This window comes from Thalassophryne amazonica, chromosome 5 (assembly GCF_902500255.1).
Source record: "Thalassophryne amazonica chromosome 5, fThaAma1.1, whole genome shotgun sequence".
In the NCBI taxonomy this organism is placed as follows: Eukaryota; Metazoa; Chordata; class Actinopteri; order Batrachoidiformes; family Batrachoididae; genus Thalassophryne; species Thalassophryne amazonica.
Genome location: NC_047107.1, coordinates 126,657,578 through 126,678,692, shown reverse-complemented (window position 1 = coordinate 126,678,692; position 21,115 = coordinate 126,657,578). Strand labels below are relative to the sequence as shown.

At 42.0% G+C, this 21,115-nt stretch overlaps 3 protein-coding genes across 4 annotated transcripts in view; 1 reads left to right on the top strand and 2 right to left on the bottom strand.

The window, feature by feature from the left end:
- Positions 1–4,884, bottom strand: part of LOC117511297 (endoplasmic reticulum mannosyl-oligosaccharide 1,2-alpha-mannosidase-like) — a 69,255-nt gene extending 64,371 nt beyond the window's left edge. Inside the window, exon 1 of the mRNA XM_034171323.1 lies at positions 4,784–4,884. The gene's annotated coding sequence lies outside the window, so the exon portion shown is untranslated. The remainder of the gene's footprint in view (positions 1–4,783) is intronic.
- Positions 4,885–5,107: 223 nt separating this feature from the next.
- On the top strand, positions 5,108–7,962 carry tubb2b (tubulin, beta 2b). Its single transcript, XM_034171318.1, has 4 exons — positions 5,108–5,268; positions 6,500–6,608; positions 6,685–6,795; positions 6,883–7,962. Exons 1-4 carry the CDS (start codon positions 5,212–5,214, stop codon positions 7,941–7,943), a joined length of 1,338 nt encoding a protein of 445 aa, XP_034027209.1. The 5' UTR covers positions 5,108–5,211; the 3' UTR covers positions 7,944–7,962.
- On the bottom strand, positions 7,805–10,690 carry bcl2l16 (BCL2 like 16). 2 transcript variants are annotated; one of them, XM_034171319.1, is made up of 2 exons: positions 9,350–10,690; positions 7,805–8,719 (listed from the first exon to the last, which is right to left on the bottom strand). In XM_034171319.1, the coding sequence occupies exons 1-2, from the start codon at positions 9,833–9,835 to the stop codon at positions 8,579–8,581; spliced, it is 627 nt and encodes a 208-aa protein (XP_034027210.1). In that variant the 5' UTR covers positions 9,836–10,690; the 3' UTR covers positions 7,805–8,578. The 2 variants fall into 2 exon arrangements, with proteins under 2 accessions (XP_034027210.1, XP_034027211.1); XM_034171320.1 differs by having other exon boundaries at positions 8,634–8,719; positions 9,354–10,690.
- Positions 10,691–21,115: the final 10,425 nt, after the last annotated feature.

Here is a 21,115-nt window from a genome sequence, read left to right as displayed (position 1 = left end):
TGCATCAATCTATCCATCTACACACACACACATATATATATGTGTGTGTGTGTGAGAGAGATTAAATCACAAATCAGATTCAATTAGAAATTAATACATAATTCATAATTCTTCATATAAACCACCGCAGCTTTGTGCTTCATGGTAAAAAGCTTTTCTGCACTCACAGTGGAGAAAAATCTGTTGTTTCTACCAAGATGATGAGGAATTATTCTGTCAATGACACAGAATTTCAAATCTGAAACAAAGTGTAGCCATCTGCAAAGTCATCTGCAAAATTGTCTTGCAGTCAATTAAATTCTCAGGACAATTCAGTGTCTAAAATCTTATGATAACGTGACAAAAACTAAAATAAATCAGTGACTAAATTAATGACATTTTGTTCAAATCAGCACTGGTTTGGAACATTTTAAAAAGCCTGTAGAAGTACTGACCTTTGTGCAGTTGGAACATGCAGCAAACTTGCAGCAAAGATAAAAAATAACTTGTCCAAACTATCCTTGGCAGATAAAATGTGTGTGTGTGTGTGTGTGTGTGTCCTTTGTGTGTCAGTATGTTCCAGATATTCTTTGCTCTGGAAGAGGACAAAGTTGAACAGAGCTGAATGTGCCAGTGTTTTGGGTTTCTTGTTTGTTTGTTTGTTTTTGACATCATGACATGCATGTCTTTTGCTCAAGTGGTGAAAACGTAACAGAAAATACACAAGACCGAGTATTTTGCTTTTTGGGTTTTCTTTGATAAATAAATAATTTTTATTACTCTCATATGATGAACAGGTAACTGTTTGGTAAAAGTACCTAAGGGTCTGATGAAGAGATCCAGTACCAAAGATATCCTGTCGTCCCATTAGGTCACTGATTAGTGTTCAACTCCCACACAGCAAGACAAGAAGCACCAGGACCCTCAAGACTCGGACCTTCATTCTCCCACAAAGACAGCAGCATCATCAAATACCTCTGTCCAGCAGCCTCATGACTCCAGAAGCTCTACCCTGGTGTCGCTTGACCTCAAAAGCTGAGGACCCAGAGACATCAATGTCACCACTGAGACAAGTGAATATCTCTGCAAGTTCAGCAGTTTCACCGTGTACACATACACACCTGATGGTCCAGGGAGCCACTAAGAATGGATTTGGGGATTCTGGTAATGATAACTGCTGGAGTAATTGTTTTGTATGATAGAAAGAAAAAAATGTACGAGGTCTAACGGACCGTTTTATTTTTTGCAAAAACTATATGGATTTGAATCACGTGTGATTGCATCAGCCAAGCTTGAACCTTCGTGCGCATGCGTGAGTTTTTTCACGGCTGTCGGTTGCGTCATTCGCCTGTGAGCATGGTTTGTGGGATGAGTGGTCCAGCCCCCTCGGCAGATTTTCATTATCAGGAAAATGGCTGAGCGACTGCCGCTTTGCTGCATCAAAATTTTTCCAGAAACTGTGAGAGACAGCCAGGTGGAAACCATTCGGAAACTTCAGATGGCTTTCAGTGAAGATTCAATGGGCATCACACAGATTAAGGAGCATTACAACTGGATTAAAGACGGCCCACAGTGGCTGAGGGCGCGCCGCACTCCAAGCGGCCATCGACAGGCTGAAACGACCGGATCATTTCCAAAGTGAAGGCTGTGTTGATCCGGGACGTCGTCTGACTACCAGAGAAATAGCAAGGCAGGTGGACAAAGCCCTTTTCAGCACATTACACTGTTACAGGAGATTTTGTAATGAAAGACGTGCGGAGGAATTCACGCGTCAGGACGGAGCTGCGTAATGGTGCAGAACAAAAAGCACCTCTGTGTTGGAAGTCTCATGGGACATGCCCAGCTCTTCCACCATTCGGAAGATTCAGACGGCTTTGGGTGGCTTTTCAGTCGAGTGAGTATCCGAGAAATTGTCATAGAGCTGAACATGTCACAACATGTCCTGTGAGACCAACACGGAGGTGCTTTCGTTCCGCGCCATTAGCGGCTCCGTGGCGAATTCCTCCGCTCCTGTTTTCATGACAAAATCTCCTTTAACAGTGGAATGTGCCGGAAAAGTGCTATGTCCACCTTTTCTGCCATTTCTCTGGTAGTCAGACGACGTCCCGGATCAACACAGCATTCAGTTTGGAAATGATCCGGTCGTTTCAGTCTGTCGATGGCCGCTCGAAGCGCGGCGCGCCCTCAGCCGCTGTGGGCCATCTTTAATCCGGTTGTGATGCTCCTTAATCTCTGTGAAGCCCATAAGATCTTCACCGAAAGCCATCTGAATTTTCCGAATGGTGTCCACCTGGCTGTCTCTCACAGTTTCTGGAAAAATTTTGATGCAGCGCTGCTCCAGCCGTTCAGACATTTTCCTCACAATGAAAATCCGATGAGGGGGGAGGACCAGTGCTCACTCAAAGCGTGCTCACAGGTGAATGACGCAACCGACAGGCATGAAAAAGCTCACGCATGCACATGAAGGTTCAAGCTTGGCTGATGCAATCACACGTGATTTAAATCCATAAGGTTATTGCAAAAAATAAAAAGGTCCATTACTTTTCTAACAGACCTCATATTCAGTAATTTCTAATACCGTGGAAAATGAAAGGTGTCAGAGGACTGATGCATACCCTGTGCACTCCACACACCGCAATATAAAGGTGCAAGTAAACATGTCTGTAACGGTGTGTATGACTTCACTGTGATGCTATTCATACCATTCAATCACAAATATTATGCTGATCAATATATGCTTTAGATCTCGACTTCTTGGTTATTGAGATGTACAAAATGCATTTTTTGGACCATGTTTTCCTTGACCTTTGATCTTTGACCAAACTTCTTCAAAATCAAATCACCTCTAGATATCTATTCAATCAATCAATTTGACCAGTTAACACTCAGCCTCGGCTCATGTGTCATAAATACATCACACTGACAAAGTGAGGAACCTTGGGGTAATTTTTGATCCTTCATTGTCCTTTGGCCTCCACATTAGAAATATTACTTGGACTGCTTTCTTCCACCTGCGAAATATAGTGAAGATTCGTCCCATCCTGTCTATGGCTGATGCTGAGACCCTGATCCATGCATTTATCTCTTCTAGATTGGACTACTGCAATGTTCTATTTTCTGGTTTACCGCAGTCTAGCAATAGGGTTCTCCAATTGGTTCAAAATGCTGCAGCCAGACTGTTGACACAAAGCAGAAAGTTCGACCACATTACACCCATTATGGCATCTCTTCACTGGCTTCCTGTCCCAGTGAGGTCAGATTTTAAGGTTTTGCTACTAACCTATAAAATTATTCATGGACTGGCACCTCCCTACCTAGCTGACCTAATTAAACCCTACGTACCGGCCCGGGCTTTACGTTCTCAGGGTGCAGGACTACTTTGTGTCCCTAAGGTGAATAAGAAGTCTGCGGGTCACAGAGCTTTCTCTTATCGTGCCCCTGTTCTGTGGAATGATCTCCCTGCTTCAATAAAACAGTCAGATTCTGTGGAGATTTTCAAGTCCAGACTTAAGATGCACTTCTTTTCCCTTTCATATGGCTAGCATACTGGTACAGTTTTGTTTTACGCTTTTTACTCTTAATTCATTTATTAGTAATTGGAGCGGGCCGCGGCCTCAACTTTACCTAAATTTTGGGTCTTTTAGTGAAGTTTAGGGCTAGTGGCCAGTGATCACCTTAGTATTTCTTCTGTTTTTGTTGTTGTTTAATGCTGGCAAATTATACAGTATTTTTGTCTTTCTGATGTCTGATTCTGTTTTTTTCTCTCTGTTTAAGGTGCAGCTCCATCCAGAGATGGGAGTTGTATTCGTGTTGGCGATCCTCCTGTCCTGTGCGCCAATAGCATTTCTTGTATATTCGTGTGTGAATTGTTCTGTAATTTATGTTTGTATCATGGCCCAAGCAGAGGGTCACCCCTTTGAGTCTGGTCTGCTTTAGGTTTCTTCCTCAGAGGGAGGTTTTCCTTACCACTGTTGCTCTGGGGGTTAGTAAGGTTAGACCTTACCTGTGTGAAGCGCTTTGAGGCAACTCTGTTGTGATTTGGCGCTATATAAATGAAAATAAATTGAAAAAAAATTGAAATTATTCAAGTAATATTCCCACCACATTTGACCCATCTAGGCATCTTGGTTTTTAAGATATACCAAAAACATAATTGTTAGGAACTCAGACAATTTGATTCCTCACTCAGCTTGTCAAGTGCTGCAGTGAGAAAGTATCCATTGATTCCATAAAGATCACAGCATTGTCTACGAAGTCAAGGTCAGAAAACATTTCCTCACCAATAAAAGCACTTGAGTCACTGGCTTCTACATGTTTATCCAAGTAATATTCTCACCAAGTTTTGAGTTATCTTGTCCACAGACAAACAGACAGACACATGTCAGTGAAACAATATCCTGCTTTTGCCACTTCACTGATGAACAGTGTAAAACTGGGTCTTAATAAAGTATTTTGATTCTGATTGAGCAAATACTTAAAGTGTCTGTAGATGTTGGTGATAAAGTTCATTAATTTGGGGACTCATTAATGAATATAACTGAAACATATAGAGCCAGTATGACAAAATGGAAACGTGTCATTGTTTGCCTGGTTCTTGTATGTTATTTTTCTCTCCAATCTATCTAAAATATACAAATTTTTCTTCCCTTGTAACCACTTATCTGACACCATTCCTCACTGATACAATGCAATCCAAAATAACCACAACAATAAGGCCAACAAATACACACCCAGCGGGATTATGCTACATTAAACAATGCAGGAAATATGAACGAAAGAAAGAAAGAAAGAAAAAGTTACTTACAGAGCTGACCACAAAGAAGAGTTTAACAACACCACTTCCGTGGTATATAGTATCTCTGGCCCACTCCGGAGTCCTAGGGGGCGCTAATGCGCTCTGTTTTGCATGCCAGCCTCCACTAAAACACAAGAAGAAAAAGCGGAAGCGATGACTAAGATATTACTAGCCGCCATGAGTGCCCTGGACACGTGACATATTTGAGATACAAGTGATTGACATTTAAATTAAACCAATGGAAACGGGCATCTGAAATTTGATTGGTCTGTAATTGCGCCTGTGAAGAAAGTAAAGCCAATAGACCGAGGCGAACGTGGGTAAAAGGCGGGTCTTATATTCGTATAAAATTGAGGATCGCAGCGTCATAAGCTTAGTGCTTAAAGGATCAAACATTTTGAGTGGTTGTATTTCATATCAAGCGGAAACAAAAAAAAATGAGAGAAATCGTTCACCTTCAGGCTGGCCAATGCGGCAACCAGATTGGTGCTAAGGTAAACCTGTCCTGTGTTTGAATAATTATTTTAAACCGTTATCGTCGTGTTCTGTGCGGGAAGCCGCTAGCGGCGTTTGTGAAGCCACATCCTACAAAGCTCCGGCCAAATTTAAGAAAAATACTTCTAGAATCAGAGTTTAATATTCTCAAGCTATATATTACGTCGTCGAATACATTAATGTGGGATGTATTCCTGAGGACATTCCAATGTTTTTTTTTTTTTTTTTTTTTAATTAATGGATCTGAAACACGAGTAACGCGTTCTGGCAGATTTTTTGGGGAGGTGGGGCGCGTTTCAATAATCAACTAAGTTTTGAAATATATATGTAATTATTTAAACCTCTTTTTACAGCTAGGCTGAGTCGGTTGATGACATCATCAAAAATATTCAAACCCGGGAACTGCAGCCAATAAGAAACAAGCTCACGAGCGGTTCGAAGAGGAGCGGCGGAAAACTGCGTCTGAATGGGTTGCCGCGGACTTTACCCGAGCGCCCTCTGGTGGCCGTTCTTGGCCGATGAAAACGTCGCCGCATGCAATACAAATACATGTAATTTGGTCACTTTTCAAGTGAGTCAGACTCGTCAGTAAAGTTAATTTAATGTACAGTGGCTCAGTTCAGCTCAGTTTGGTGTATAAATCATCGTTCCAGGCAATGAGAGCCATCAGCTGGCTGATAGAAGCAAGTTACAGACAAAACAAAATCCGCTGATTTCAATAGACAATGCAGCCAGAGCGTGTTTTCATCGTGCAGCCAGTCACGGAAGCCTTCGACTTTGCCGGAAGTGACGTGTCTCCACAGCAATCCATTGTGTATCGCCTTTTAGAGATGCCATTTATCTTGAAAGTGAGGCAAAATGTATTGTCCTCAATTAAAAAAAAAAAGTTAAAGTTGAGTCTTCAAAATTTTGTGTCCCCCCCCCCCCCCCCCCCTCTGCTGGACACCCTGAATAAATAAATTTGGTAGATGTCTAGTGGTTAAGCTGCGGACTTGAGATCAGTGTGTCCTCAGTTTGAACCTGTGCCAGACTCAGAAATTACTAGGGGTCTTTGGGCAAGTTCCTTAATCCTCGAGTGGAGCGCCTTGCGTGTCAGCACCCTGACATTTTTGTTGTGAATACGTGTCAATATTGTAAAGAAGTTGCGCTTCTGATTTGTATGGGGAAAATTGGTGTAAATGCAGTTCTACTTACTGTATAATCTTACTAATATTTTCCTACTTGATGCAGTTTTGGGAGGTCATCAGTGACGAGCATGGGATTGATCCGACTGGCACTTACCATGGTGACAGTGACCTGCAGCTGGAAAGGATCAATGTGTACTACAACGAAGCATCAGGTAAGTCACTCAGCTGTGACTTTATTTGTACAGGATTTTCAGTTTCTTCTTTCCTCACTCATTTCACTTTCCATAGGTGGTAAATATGTTCCTCGTGCTGTGCTGGTTGACTTGGAGCCGGGAACTATGGACTCTGTGAGGTCTGGAGCTTTTGGTCAAGTTTTCAGACCAGACAACTTTGTCTTTGGTAACTATTATACAAGATTAAACAGGATGTTTTTGTCATGTTTCCTGCTTCTTATTTGGAGCTCAATATTGACTTATTGTAATGCAGGTCAGAGTGGAGCTGGCAACAACTGGGCTAAGGGCCATTATACAGAAGGTGCAGAGTTGGTGGACTCTGTCTTGGATGTGGTGAGGAAGGAAGCAGAGAGCTGTGATTGCCTCCAGGGTTTTCAGCTGACCCACTCTCTAGGTGGCGGTACTGGCTCCGGCATGGGAACACTGCTCATCAGCAAGATCCGTGAAGAGTACCCCGACCGTATCATGAATACTTTCAGTGTTGTGCCATCTCCAAAAGTATCAGACACGGTTGTGGAGCCGTACAATGCCACTTTGTCGGTCCACCAGCTGGTAGAAAACACAGATGAAACTTACTGTATTGATAATGAGGCTTTGTATGATATCTGCTTCCGTACGCTCAAGCTTACAACCCCCTCATATGGTGACCTCAACCACTTGGTCTCTGCTACCATGAGTGGCGTCACCACCTGTCTCAGGTTCCCTGGGCAGCTCAACGCTGACCTGCGTAAGCTAGCAGTGAATATGGTGCCATTCCCCCGTCTGCACTTCTTCATGCCAGGCTTCGCTCCCCTCACCAGCAGAGGTAGTCAACAGTACAGATCCCTGACAGTACCTGAGCTGACCCAGCAGATGTTTGATGCCAAGAACATGATGGCCGCCTGTGACCCACGCCATGGCCGCTACCTGACAGTGGCTGCCATCTTCCGTGGCCGCATGTCCATGAAGGAAGTGGATGAGCAGATGCTGAATGTGCAGAATAAGAACAGCAGCTATTTCGTAGAGTGGATTCCAAACAACGTCAAGACCGCTGTGTGCGATATTCCTCCCCGTGGTCTCAAGATGGCTGCCACCTTCATTGGAAATAGTACCGCCATCCAGGAGCTCTTCAAGCGCATCTCTGAGCAGTTCACGGCTATGTTCAGGCGCAAAGCTTTCCTCCACTGGTACACCGGTGAGGGCATGGATGAGATGGAGTTCACTGAAGCGGAGAGCAACATGAACGACCTGGTCTCAGAGTACCAGCAGTATCAGGATGCCACTGCTGAGGAGGAGGGTGAGTTTGATGAACATGAGGAGGATGTCCTGGAGTAAATGGGACAGCCAACCCCTTATAGTGACTAGATCACTTCAGATCACACACCTCTGCCCAAAAATTTACTTACTCTTACAATCTGCTGTTTGAACTGTTCCTTCAAAAAAAAAATTCCTTGCAGCTGTTGTTGGTCTGGTTTGAGTGAAATGTTCCCTTAATTTAAAGGAAGAAGAAAATGTTTGCCTCAATTGTTCAGTTTGGTTACATGTTAAAGCAATCACTTTTTCAGTGTACATCTTTTGTTAAGATGGCGGCTTTGCTTGAGCTGCTGCCCCCGTGACCCGACTCCAGATAGTGGAAGAAGATGGATGGATCTTTTGTTAATAAATGTTCATATTGCTGTCTGACTCCTTACTATGTTTGCTCCACTTCATGAAATGAAGTTTCATACTTGAAGATCCTAAAAGCTTGTTTCATGTCTCCTTGTGCTGGTTTCTAGATATGCCCCAAGCTCCTGATGTAAACATGCAGGAATCCAAACCAGATCAAAGTCTAACAAGTGGGTTGTTTTAATCAGTTTATAAAATGTCAGCACAAAAGTAACAAGCTAACTCTGAAACCTCTAATGGCACAGTACCGTCAACTTGTAGTTATCAGGAACAGTAAAATGGCTGTTCAGTAGAATGTCTGGTCACTAGGTGGCAGTGTTGGCTGTTCTTTTCCATAAGCAATAAGTGAGGATGCTGATGGTCAACAGTAGCAACGTCCAGCAGCACACATTCTTCAGGTGGGTCTCAAAGTTGGGTTTCTTTCCAAAGCGTGACACAAATCCAGCCTGCCAAACAGGGGAGAGTAGCTTATTCTGAGTTCAGATGGTAAAATGCCACTAAGGTCCATCAGCTCTGAGTGCATGCTCCACCTCTGGACAGTAACCATCTTTTAGCTGTAGCTGTGGTCCTCTACTCTGGTACCTGCGTGCTGGATTATGCCCAGAGAACAACTACATGACAGACATCAGGCAACCCCCTTTAGAAAGTGATACTTGTAGTCTTGTATATTTTAGGTTTCTCAGTCATGTTTGTCATTGGGGTATAAAGGCAATGGGGCTTAAGATCAGAGTTTCTGCAGCCTATTGAGTTGCTAGAACTTTGGGAGATGTTGAGCTCGCTGGTTGTCAGACCTTAAGGTTCTTTATGTAGACTGTCATTTAGCTTTAGTCCAGCGGATAAATGGAAAAAAAAATTCACTTTGTGAAACAAGCATGAAATTTGGCACAGATACTCTCCTGGGGCCACTGTTTTTGGAAAATGGTCCATGCCACGCAGAAATGCAGCATGGTGGCCATTTTTCAAGATGGCAACCAATAAATAGACTGGCCCCAAGAAAGTCAAATTTCATGCTTGTTTCACAATGAACTGTTTTTTTTTTTTTCTTTTATCCACTGGCAGCCGACATGCACACTTACCCACCCTCCTTTGTCCTGAATCTCGGGGCAGATGACCTTCTCTACGTAGGCCCCGACACACTCCTTCAGCTGGGGCAGGACCGTCGTCATGCCTCTCTCATGGCAGTGCACGGCCATCTGGCCACCCAGCACATACACTGATAGCACCGCGCTCCAGGCCAGGTCCCTGCGGCGGCCTGCAGGGGTGGCGGGGAAGAAGTGCTCATCCAGGATGTTTAGGAGTGTAGGACAGGCCGTGTTCTCCGTCACATTCTGGAAGACACGAGGCCAGCGCCTGAAGAAGATGGGGAACTTGGTGAGGAGCTCGTTGCTGGCGTGGCGGAGAGCTGCAGTGCAGGCTGTGGGGGCTGAACCCATGGGGCCCTCTGGCCCCCTGGTGGTAACATAGTCTAAGTAATCATAGGCCATCAGGAAAGCTTCTCTCACCAGTGGGTCAGGGCTGTTCAGGCCCCTCCTGGAGCCCGGCTCCTCCTGGGGTTGACACATGGTCACTAATCAGACCGGATGTGAGCTGCACTGGGCAGCAGCAGCACAGTCATCCACTGAGTCACATCGGTCAACTGAAGCAGCTCTGAGACGCTCGAAAGAATCACGTTTAAATTGTGGAAAAGAAGCGCACGCTGCTATGAGAGTGTTAACTCACCTCAACTTGAAAAGCAAAAAGCAGGTGACTATTCCAGTGACTCATCTCAAGCTAATTATAGGCCTCCAAACAGACACTGATCTCTGACCTTGCCACAGCCCACCTGACGCACACATTCCTCCACCAGCAGCGCTAAATAAAGAGCTGCTGCAGACTGAGGGCCAAGCGTTTGGCACAGAGGGGGAGAGCGGCGGCAGATAACCACGGTGCACACTGTTTGTCCCTTAACTCCAGCACTAAAGGTTAAAAAAAAAAAACATTAAAGCTACAATGTGCAGGATTTAGCATCACCTAGTGGTGAGGTTGCAGATTGCAGTCTTATCACGATTTTGTTCTCCTTCACATCTGCTCCTGTAGCCGTGGAGATTCATGCTCCCTCACCTTCTCAAAAACAAGAAAAAAAAAATATATAGTCCTTGTAACACTAACATAAAACTGAAATCCCTATCTATCTATTCATTCCAGTGGCAGTGCGCAGTTATGTCATATGGTCAATTTTGTACATCGTTTTGTAAATATTAAATTGTTGATTAAAAAAAATTGTACCAACTACATCTGACATAGGTTATGTGGGTTAAGAAACGATGATCACTTCAAGTTACATTTCACTTGTTGGAACCTGGTTAGACTGAATTATTTGGTTATTATTGTTATAAATATGTAAGTGGCATGTGCTTGTGATTTCTACTAAATTATTGCCTAGGTATTTATTTTTTATCATTCAGTAGACATGAATACTGTCTTCCCATTGGCTAAAAGCCATTTTAGAGCAAAGGATGATATTTTTGAATTTACTCATCTAATTTGGTGACTATTTAAATCAAATCAAATCAATTTCATTTATATAGCGCCAAATCACAACAAACAGTTGCCCCAAGGTGCTTTATATTGTAAGGCAAGGCCATACAATAATTATAGAAAAACCCCAACGGTCAAAATGACCCCCTGTGAGCAAGCACTTGGTGACAGTGGGAAGGAAAAACTCCCTTTTATTAGGAAGAAACCTCCAGCAGAACCAGGCTCAGGGAGGGGCAGTCTTCTGCTGGGACTGGTTGGGGCTGAGGGAGAGTCAGGAAAAAGACATGCTGTGGAAGAGAGCAGAGATCAATCACTAATGATTAAATGCAGAGTGGTGCATACAGAGCAAAAAGAGAAAGAAATACTCAGTCCATCATGGGAACCCCCCAGCAGTCTACGTCTATAGCAGCATAACTAAGGGATGGTTCAGGGTCACCTGATCCAGCCCTAACTATAAGCTTTAGCAAAAAGGAAAGTTTTAAGCCTAATCTTAAAAGTAGAGAGGGTGTCTGTCTCCCTGATCTGAATTGGGAGCTGGTTCCACAGGAGAGGAACCTGAAAGCTGAAGGCTCTGCCTCCCATTCTACTCTTAAAAACCCTAGGAACTACAAGTAAGCCTGCAGTCTGAGAGTGAAGCACTCTATTGGGGTGATATGGTACTATGAGGTCCCTAAGATAAGAAGGGACCTGATTATTCAAAACCTTATAAGTAAGAAGAAGAATTTTAAATTCTATTCTAGAATTAACAGGAAGCCAATGAAGAGAGGCCAATATGGGTGAGATATGCTCTCTCCTTCTAGTCCCCGTCAGTACTCTAGCTGCAGCATTTTGAATTAACTGAAGGCTTTTCAGGGAACTTTTAGGACAACCTGATAATAATGAATTACAATAGTCCAGCCTAGAGGAAATAAATGCATGAATTAGTTTTTCAGCATCACTCTGAGACAAGACCTTTCTAATTTTAGAGATATTGCGTAAATGCAAAAAAGCAGTCCTACATATTTGTTTAATATGCGCTTTGAATGACATATCCTGATCAAAAATGACTCCAAGATTTCTCACAGTATTACTAGAGGTCAGGGTAATGCCATCCAGAGTAAGGATCTGGTTAGACACCATGTTTCTAAGATTTGTGGGGCCAAGTACAATAACTTCAGTTTTATCTGAGTTTAAAAGCAGGAAATTAGAGGTCATCCATGTCTTTATGTCTGTAAGACAATCCTGCAGTATTTACTGGTACAGTATACATTATGTACATGGTTTGACATCCAGCCAACTATCCCTTATTATTATTATTATTATTATTATTATTATTACTAGTATTTTTAATCGTATTTTATTTTGTTATTGTCAAATTAAACTTGTCCACTTGAGGCCAGCAACAATCCCTCTCCCATATTACCTGTGTCATCGCATGTAATGTAGACAGATGTATTTTAATTGAAATGCTAGATTCATGATGTACAATACATGTAAAACAATTACACATAAATGCCTATAGAAACTAGAAAATAATTGGCCCGGATGGGTAGCATGTTTATGCAGAAATGTTTTACATATATTGCAGAATCATGTTCTCCCTGGGATCTCATTCAGTCCCATCCCTGGGGTTCTGGGTTGTCATACTGTTCCTGGGGTCCTGTGTAAACCTGTATAAACAGAAAAGTCAAGTGGTCGTATGAAATAAGCAAAATAAAGGTAAATGATGGTGAAATGTTTTTCCTCACGGAACCTTAATTTGAACTCTTGTTACCACTTGAGGTATATGATGCCCCCCCATCCTGAATTTGCATGCAAGATGAGAAAGATTAAATTGATAAGACGTGTATGTTTGTGTCTCAATTAGTTATTTACATTGCATTTTCATCAAATACACGTTACAAATGAATGAGATTCCCCCTCCCAGTATAATTAAGAAATAAGAAAACAGTTTGAAATAACAAGGAGAACATTTTCTTATAACAAGTGTACATTAATGGCAAGGAAAGGCAAACATTTAACCATCATAACGAGCGAACTTGTCCAGTCCTAGCATAAACAATGCATTTGATTACTCACATGAATTTCTTTCACCGCTAATTATTTCTTTATAGCAAATGATCGAGCTTCATGGGCGACTGCACGGAAAAATCTAGCAGAGAAGTATATTGGACGAGACAAAAAAAGATGACTTGGGAGTGGGCGAGTTGGTAGAATGGCGAGTTGAATTGCGGGTCATTTGATCGTCTGTAGTTTCTCAACTCGGTGTTGTAAGGTTGGTCATATTTACGGGCATTTCTCCCAAACATTTCTCTATTTTATCCATGACCGAAACATAACATAATCAACATGCGCACTGCACAAACTTTTAAACCTGACGGGAGAGGAATAGTGCAGCAAATAAGAGAATATTTACAGAGGTATCCTTCAAATGGTGAGACAAGCACCACATTTGGCACAAATACTCCTTTGACATTAAAAAACAATTGGCCACTTGAATTTTCAATCGGCAGCCAGGTAGGGGTCAATTGAAGAATTACACAGGGGTCAAAATTTAAAAATGCTCCAATCATATAGAAATGTACACCACATTATTTGTCTGATCATAAAGATTCCAAAAAGGTATAGTTTGGACTATCTATGACTGAATGTTCTGGAGTTATGAGATAAAAACAGCAAGAATGGTGACAAAGGTCAGTTTCAGTTTGTACAGGGGTCAAAAGTTAAAGTTGCTCCAATTTTGGTAAAAAAAAAAAAAAGTGATGCAAATTATTGGTTGAGCTAATAGGATTAATAAATGGAACAGTTTTGACTGTGTTGAATGCTTGGTCTGCAAGGTAAAGGTAGAGCAATGTCGATGTCCATTGGATTCTATGACGTGACATATGTTACCCTGTAATGTGACAACTAAAAATTAATATTTAATAAAACCTTAATATTTAAATATCACTTATATACATGATCTCTATTTTCTTATGATATATTATTATGATATGTCCATATTCTTGAGTCTCTTAGGTGGGTAGGGAGAGTTCCCATGGGATAAAAAACCTTTTCAACCTACCATCCCTGGTTCTCAAGACCAGGCACCTAAGTGGCTCTACTCTACTCTGTTCTACTCTACTCTGTTCTACTCGACTCTATTCTACTCTACTCTATTTTACCATACTCTGTTCTACTCTACTCTATTCTACTCTACTGTACTCTGTTCTACTCTACTCTATTCTACTCTTCTATTCTACTTTAGTCTATTCTACTCTACTCTGTTCTACTCTACTCTATTCTACTCTTCTATTCTACTTTACTCTGTTCTACTCTACTCTATTCTACTCTTCTATTCTACTTTACTCTGTTCTACTCTACTCTGTTCTACTCTACTCTGTTCTACTCGACTCTATTCTACTCTATTTTACCATACTCTGTTCTACTCTACTCTATTCTACTCTACTGTACTCTGTTCTACTCTACTCTATTCTACTCTTCTATTCTACTTTAGTCTATTCTACTCTACTCTGTTCTACTCTACTCTATTCTACTCTTCTATTCTACTTTACTCTGTTCTACTCTACTCTATTCTACTCTTCTATTCTACTTTACTCTGTTCTACTCTATTCTACTCTATTCTGCTCTACTATATTCTACTCTACTCTATTGTACTCTATTCTACTCTTCTATTCTACTCTACTCTATTCTACTTAATTCTACTCTTCTATTCTACTCTACTCTATTCTACTTAGTTCTACTCTTCTATTCTACTTTGTTCTACTCTTCTATTCTACTCTTCCTTTTTTAGATATTTAGATATACCTCATACTTTAGACACCAAACATTCAGCACTGTCAACACTATTCCATTTATTAATCCTATTAGCTCAACCAATAATTTGCAGAACTTTTTTTTAAACCAAAATTGGAGCAACTTTAACTTTTGACCCCTGTACAAACTGAAACTGACCTTTGTCACCATTCTTGCTGTTTTTACCTCATAACTCCAGAACATTCAGTCATGGATAGTCCAAACTCTACCTTGGAATCTTTATGATCAGACAAATAATATGGAATACCTTTCTATATGATTGGAGCATTTTAAAATTTTGACCCTGTGTAATTCTTCAATTGACCCCTACCTGGCTGCCTATTGAAATTTCAAGTGCCCAATCAGTTTTTTTTAAAGAGTTAATGTCTATGGAGTAGTTGTGCCAAATTTGGTGCCTGCATCACCATTTGAATGATTTTTTTTTTTTCAGTTATCAGCTGCATTAGAAGGAGTGAAACTGGAAAAGTGACCAATCACATCTCTCATGGTCTCCATCGTTTTGACGTACAGTTTCAGTTTTTTGTGAGGTTAACGTTTTAATCTGAAATAGTGTAACATTATTTATCTAAACAGAAGTCATCATAGGAGACATATTTTTACTGATCTTAAACATAAATAATTTGGAGCTCGGCATTTGATAAAATAGGAGTGTTTAGGAAAGTTTTGACATCAAAGTGTGGTTTTTAACATGCAGCATTTTAACATTTCACCACATGAGGGCAGTGGTTTGCTACCATTTTAAGTGTGTGTGTGTGTGTGTGTGTGTGTGTGTGTGTGTGTGTGTGTGTGTGTGTGTGTGTGTGTGTGTGTGTGTGTGTGTGTGTGTGTGTGTGTGTGTGTGTGTGTGTGATTATTGTATTATATAATTATTAATCCTCTCCCTGTGACACTGTCTGGATGTACAAAATTCAGATTTTGTGGAGAGTCTGATTGTTAAGAAGATCCTCCTCTGTGTCACTGCACCACGGAGCTGTGCAACTGAAACACACCTCTGAAAGTTTGCATTACACGTATGACATGTCTTGCTTGTTTGTCAGTGCTGGTGCACGGAAGTAAAAATCACAAAATCTGCGCCACTGTCCCAATACTTGTGGACCTGGCTCTATATAAATCCAAACCATGCATGAGCTGAAATGATTTACCAAACAGGAATATTTAACAAAATGATTTACTGACACTTAAGCACACATTTGGCTACAAGACATCAGACCATACATTAAGAAGAACACTAAACAAAGGGGTGTATACTGGTCCTAGGGTCCACTGGTCTTAGGGTCCATTAGTCCTCGGGTTCACTCATCCTAGAGTCCACTTGTCCTAGAGTTCACTGGTCATAGGGTCCACTAGTCCTACCGTCCAATGGTCCTAGAGTCCAGTGGTCCTAGGTCAACTAGTCCTAGGGTCCACTAATCCTACGGCCCATTGGTCCTAGAGTCCACTGGTCCTAGGTTCACTGCTTCTAGGGTCCACTTGTCCTAGGGTTCACTGGTCCTAGGGTCCACTGGTCCTAGGTCTACTGGTCCTAGGGTCCACTAATCCTACAGTCTATTGGTCCTAGAGTCCACTGGTCCTAAGTTCACTGATCCTAGGGTCCACTTGTCCTAGGGTTCACTGGTCCTAGGGTCCTCTAATCCTACAGTCATTGGTCCTAGAGTCCACTGGTCCTAGGTCCACTGGTCCTAGAATCCACTGGTCCTAGGGTTCACTAGTCCTAGGGTCCACTGGATCTAGGGTTCACTAGTCCTTGGGTTCACTGATCCTAGGGGCCACTAGTCCTAGGGTCCTGATTTTAAAGTTCACAAATAAATCCAATACTTTCGCTTAGCTGACAGACTAGATCCAGTTTTGTTTAATTTATAAAAACAGCACACATGATTCTGTTGACATACATCATTAATCACTTTTAATTGTACTGTTGTCTATGAATCTGTTGAATTGAAAATCACCAAATAATGGTAAATCACAATAATTAAATGTTATTTTTTTTATTGCCACACTTTTGTAACCCACTAATGTAAAAACAGCTTCAACAAGCTCTTCTTAATACGAGGACTAAGACTAGTGGACCCAAGGACTAGTGGGAAGTTCCCCAAAAACAAAGGAGGCTTTCAAATCCAAACACTTTGTTGAACTTGACTCTCTGCACTTTATCAACACAACAATGAAGAAAAACAACAATCAGTGAACAACATGCAAAGTGTGTGAATGGATACAAATCAAATCAGTAATTTTGTGTTCTGGGTTCGAGGGCTGTCTGTAATCTCCTCCTAGCCTCCAGATAACCATTTATTGGGGGTCGTTGGCAGGATCAGCCCCGTAAAACACTTTGTAGTGTTCTGTCTCCGGGGTGGCACATTTTAGAAAAGACTACTGGGTCTGAGGCTGATGCTGCCCCTCTGCAAGGAGCGTCATCTGGCGCTGCCATCCTGACACACACACGAGCCAGTAAAGACTGTTCTCTTTTCTGATGGGGGAAGGAACAACCAACAGTGCAGAGAGCGGGGCGTCCCTCTTTACTTTCAAGAAGCCCTTCAAAAACCCAGCTCTTCAGAGAGTACTTTCTCTCCTAACATCTCCAACCTTATCAAAAAGTTTACTTAAGTAAATAAACTTAAGTAAAACTCAAAGTTACTTATGAAGTATATGTTATAAAGTACGTATACTTGTAAGTGTGCCATGTCAGTACTTCTTGAGGCTAAACTGACCCACTTTTTGGTTTATAGAAGTATACTATTAAAGTCTAACAGTAGTAAAGTTTGAGTATGCAACTAGTTTAATTTTACAGTGCAAGTCAACTTACAGGTAGTAGTTGTATACTTGAGCACTTTTTAAGCTTCTGAAGTACACTACCCAAGGTATTTTAGTGTTCAGGATTTGAACCAAGGACCCTCTGGTTACAAGCTCACCCCATAACCTTGAGATGATGAAGATCAATTTTGCAGCTAGTAATTTATGTATTATCTGAAGGCACATGCTTCTTAGCAGGTTCATTGTCATGTCCCACAGCAGCCCGTACTCAAGGTTCTTGAAATGGAGCAATATCTCCACCTGGTGGACATTTACCATTAATGCAGGCACAATAGAGTTTCACCAAGAGCTCTAGTAGTTAACAAACATAAGCCATTGCAAGGACTGGCCATTTTACCCAAGTATACTTACACTTTTTTGTATAGTGTCACTATAATCCCAGTATACTGAGCCTTTCCACTATACTCCTCCATTTACACCAAATGTCCTTGGCGTTTTCTACTTATTTGTCAGTATGTGCCAAGTGTACTTAGGTTTTTCTGCATACTTGTCAGTAGCTATAAGCTCAGTTGACTTTAAGTACAATCTGTCAAGTATATATACATATCAGTACATAACAAACAGAATGTATACTGACTTATTTTGAGTTTAAAGGAGGTGTACTGCCAGCTAACTTTAACAAAACTCTTTTTTGTAAGGATAACAATCGTAACGTGCCTAAACTCACACGTGCCGTGCACTTCCTTTCTCTCTCTCTCTGCCTTATCAAAAGTCACCATCTGGTATCAACTTTTTGCACTTGGTGGTTTATGTACATGTAGAGACGGCGTTAAAGTCACAACTGTACGTTGATTGTGATTCCTCACTTCTAAGTCACTTTGTATAAATGTGTCAGCTAATGTATTTTATAATAACTAGATTTCTACATGAAGTCAACTTTGTCACTTCAGTGGAAAATCAAAAGGGGTCACTGATAACATCATCATCATCGAAGATTGTTGCAAGACGAAGAGGTCTGTTATTGTTGATTATGGTGATTTAAACTCATGACTCACTGAGTGTTGACTCCTGTGGACACTTGTTGGTAATCTTACTTTTCGCCAAAGTAAAAATTGATGCAAAATCAGACATGAAGATGAAATTTAGGATGATGCGTTTAAAATGGTTGATATCCCGTTGAGATGGCTTCCATCGCTGCTGCAGGACGAGCTAAATCTGCATCTTGTGTGAAGTGTTTTCATTTCCTTTCCAAAATGACTTCATGATATTTATGTCTGTTTGTTAGTGTTCTGATTTATAGCCGAGCAAAGACATGATCAAGTGGAGCCATTAGCGACTCTGTGTTAGCTGGCCATCTTGTTGTGTGGGCCGCTGAAGAGGAGGTACTGCTGGCCCACCACCACCAGTGGGCGCCCTGCCTGGAGTGCGGGCTCCAGGCACCAGAGGGCGCCGCCGCCTCACAGGAGCAGCCAAGGTGACAGCTGTCACCCATCACCTGAGACAGCTGACAGCAATCATCAGTGGGGTATATCAGCAGGACGGCATCTCCACCTCATTGCCGAGATATCGTGAGTGTATCCTTTTGGATTTGTGCTTAGTTTGTGGATTACTGTTCCAACGAGAGGTGGAGGTAACTTCCCTGCTGTTCGGAGTCTTGGGTGCAGCCCCCATCTAACTGTTCTTTGTTCCTCGCCAGCAGTACCAGGTCCGACACGCGGAGGCAGTGGCCACCTGGGAGTTCGGGACTTGGCGGCTCCAGTATTCCCGGGGTCCTGTGGCGGAGGAAGCCGTGTGGTTCCGGTCTTACCTTGGAGAGGCGTCTCCTATCTTCGAGCCTGCCCACACGACACTTTTGTGAATTGACTGTTGTCCATTTCTGTGATTGGTTGTATTCGTTGTGCACATTCACAACAGTAAAGCGTTGTTATTTGACTTACTCCATTGTCCACTTTCACAACACATCTGGTGCAGCGTACATTATCAATGTGCACGGGAGGAGATAAGGCCACAAATACAGAAAATACCCCAAACCCCCTGACAAATACACACACACACACACACACACACACACACACACACACACACACACACACAGCACTTCAGATGTACTATGAGAGCGACGAGCTGTATGTCTTCCTCCTTGCTGATCCGGGACCAGGGGACCAGGGGACCAGGGGAAGTGTCAGCTGATAGAGGCTCCTATCAAGGCCGCTCATATGTTCGTTCAGCGGGGCGACTTCCTGTCTGCAGGTTCTGATGCGCAGATGGCTGCACAGAGGAAGAAGGTAGAAGACGAAGGAAAAACATGTAACTAACTCACTGCTTCACCTCACTGCACCTACGGTCATTTCTGTTGTTTCCTAAAACAAGCAAAGTTTTTTTTGTTTTTTTTTTAACAATAAAACGAGCAAAGTTTATTGCAGCCAGGTAAGAAAAAGACACTGAAACATACTGAAATGAAATACAATCAATATTCTTAACGTACCAAAAAGCGTGCTATCATTATTAGGTACTATTTTTCATACATGATGCTAACTATAGATTACTAGGGCGTTGTCTGGAGGATAGCATTACCATGCATGCATGGATGCTGATACTCGCTTTGAACAGAGTGTTTCTCAGTACTGTAGGTCCTGGTTAATACAGGTGAGCCTCATTAACGCGTGCACGCGTAAGTCGCAATTCGGCTTCACTCATGGCCAATTTGAGGACCCCAAAAATTTAGATCATATAAAAGTCGAATCTGATTTGACCATTTTTGGATGGAGTGGTCGCGAGTATAAATATGCAGGAGGGGCTGGCGCGAGGGGGGCAGGTGCGTGTACAAATTCTGGACCAATGTGAACCAGAGAGAAGAATCTAATGGTCACATCCAGATCCGTAAATGAAAAACTTCGACTCATCCATAATCATCCGCACTGAAAGAAGTTCTCATCGATAACCTGCAGCAACCCGAGGAGCAAGAAAAAGATCCCAAACCCTCTCCAGATGAAGGAATCATCATCATCATCCTGGAAGTAATCACACTACAGATGGTTGAAACTATTGTAATATGGCACAGTAAGATGAGTTCCACTTTTTTTGGTCAACCTTATTAACTTGCAGTTTCAGATAAGTCACGGTCCGATTTTGTGGGCCCTAACTCACGCGAGTTACCGCGGATACTTGGATACCACTCCAGGTAAAACTGGAGTTGCATCAGGAAGGGCATCCGGCGTGTACTCACTCTGCTGTGGCGATCCTGAAGCGAAATCAAGGGAGGCCAAAAGACAAACAACAACAACAATAATAATAATAATAATGTGGTTGCATCCTGTTCAGCAGCAGCTACCATGACGCCCAACCACTTGACTGAAACAAATTTGACTGATTTGTTTCAGTACAGCGTGTGTCATAGCAATGTATCACTGGCTAGCTTGCTAGCATCTTGATAAGATGTCATGTAAATACCCTCAGAGGTATTATCTGGTAACAAAAATCAGGGGTTTTAGATTTAAAAGTGCTTATTTCTTGTTAACATTTACAAAATATCAGGGGAAAAAATGCTAAACATGCTAGATTTATGTAGAAATACAGTTGTCTGGGAGCGTGTTCTCCAATTTTGGCTTATGTTTTCAACCAACTAACCAACATATGTCACTTCGCCATCACTTGGATTGGCAGTCGTCGTGTCACATCACTGATAATTTATTTTGGCCCCGCCTATCTGGTGGCAAAGCAACCACTTGTCTCTTGTCCTTACGGTTTTTCCGTTATCTGTTGTAGCTAACGTGACCAATGGG

Bases quoted from the DNA above. Each gene is read 5' to 3' on its own strand.
- tubb2b (XM_034171318.1), top strand. From the start codon at position 5,212: ATGAGAGAAATCGTTCACCTTCAGGCTGGCCAATGCGGCAACCAGATT. The intron at 6,609-6,684 runs GTAAGTCACTCA...CACTTTCCATAG, and splicing joins GTACTACAACGAAGCATCAG to GTGGTAAATATGTTCCTCGT. The intron at 6,796-6,882 runs GTAACTATTATA...ATTGTAATGCAG, and splicing joins ACCAGACAACTTTGTCTTTG to GTCAGAGTGGAGCTGGCAAC.
- bcl2l16 (XM_034171319.1), bottom strand. From the start codon at position 9,835: ATGTGTCAACCCCAGGAGGAGCCGGGCTCCAGGAGGGGCCTGAACAGC. The intron at 8,720-9,349 runs GTAAGTGTGCAT...CCTGTTTGGCAG, and splicing joins TTCAGGACAAAGGAGGGTGG to GCTGGATTTGTGTCACGCTT.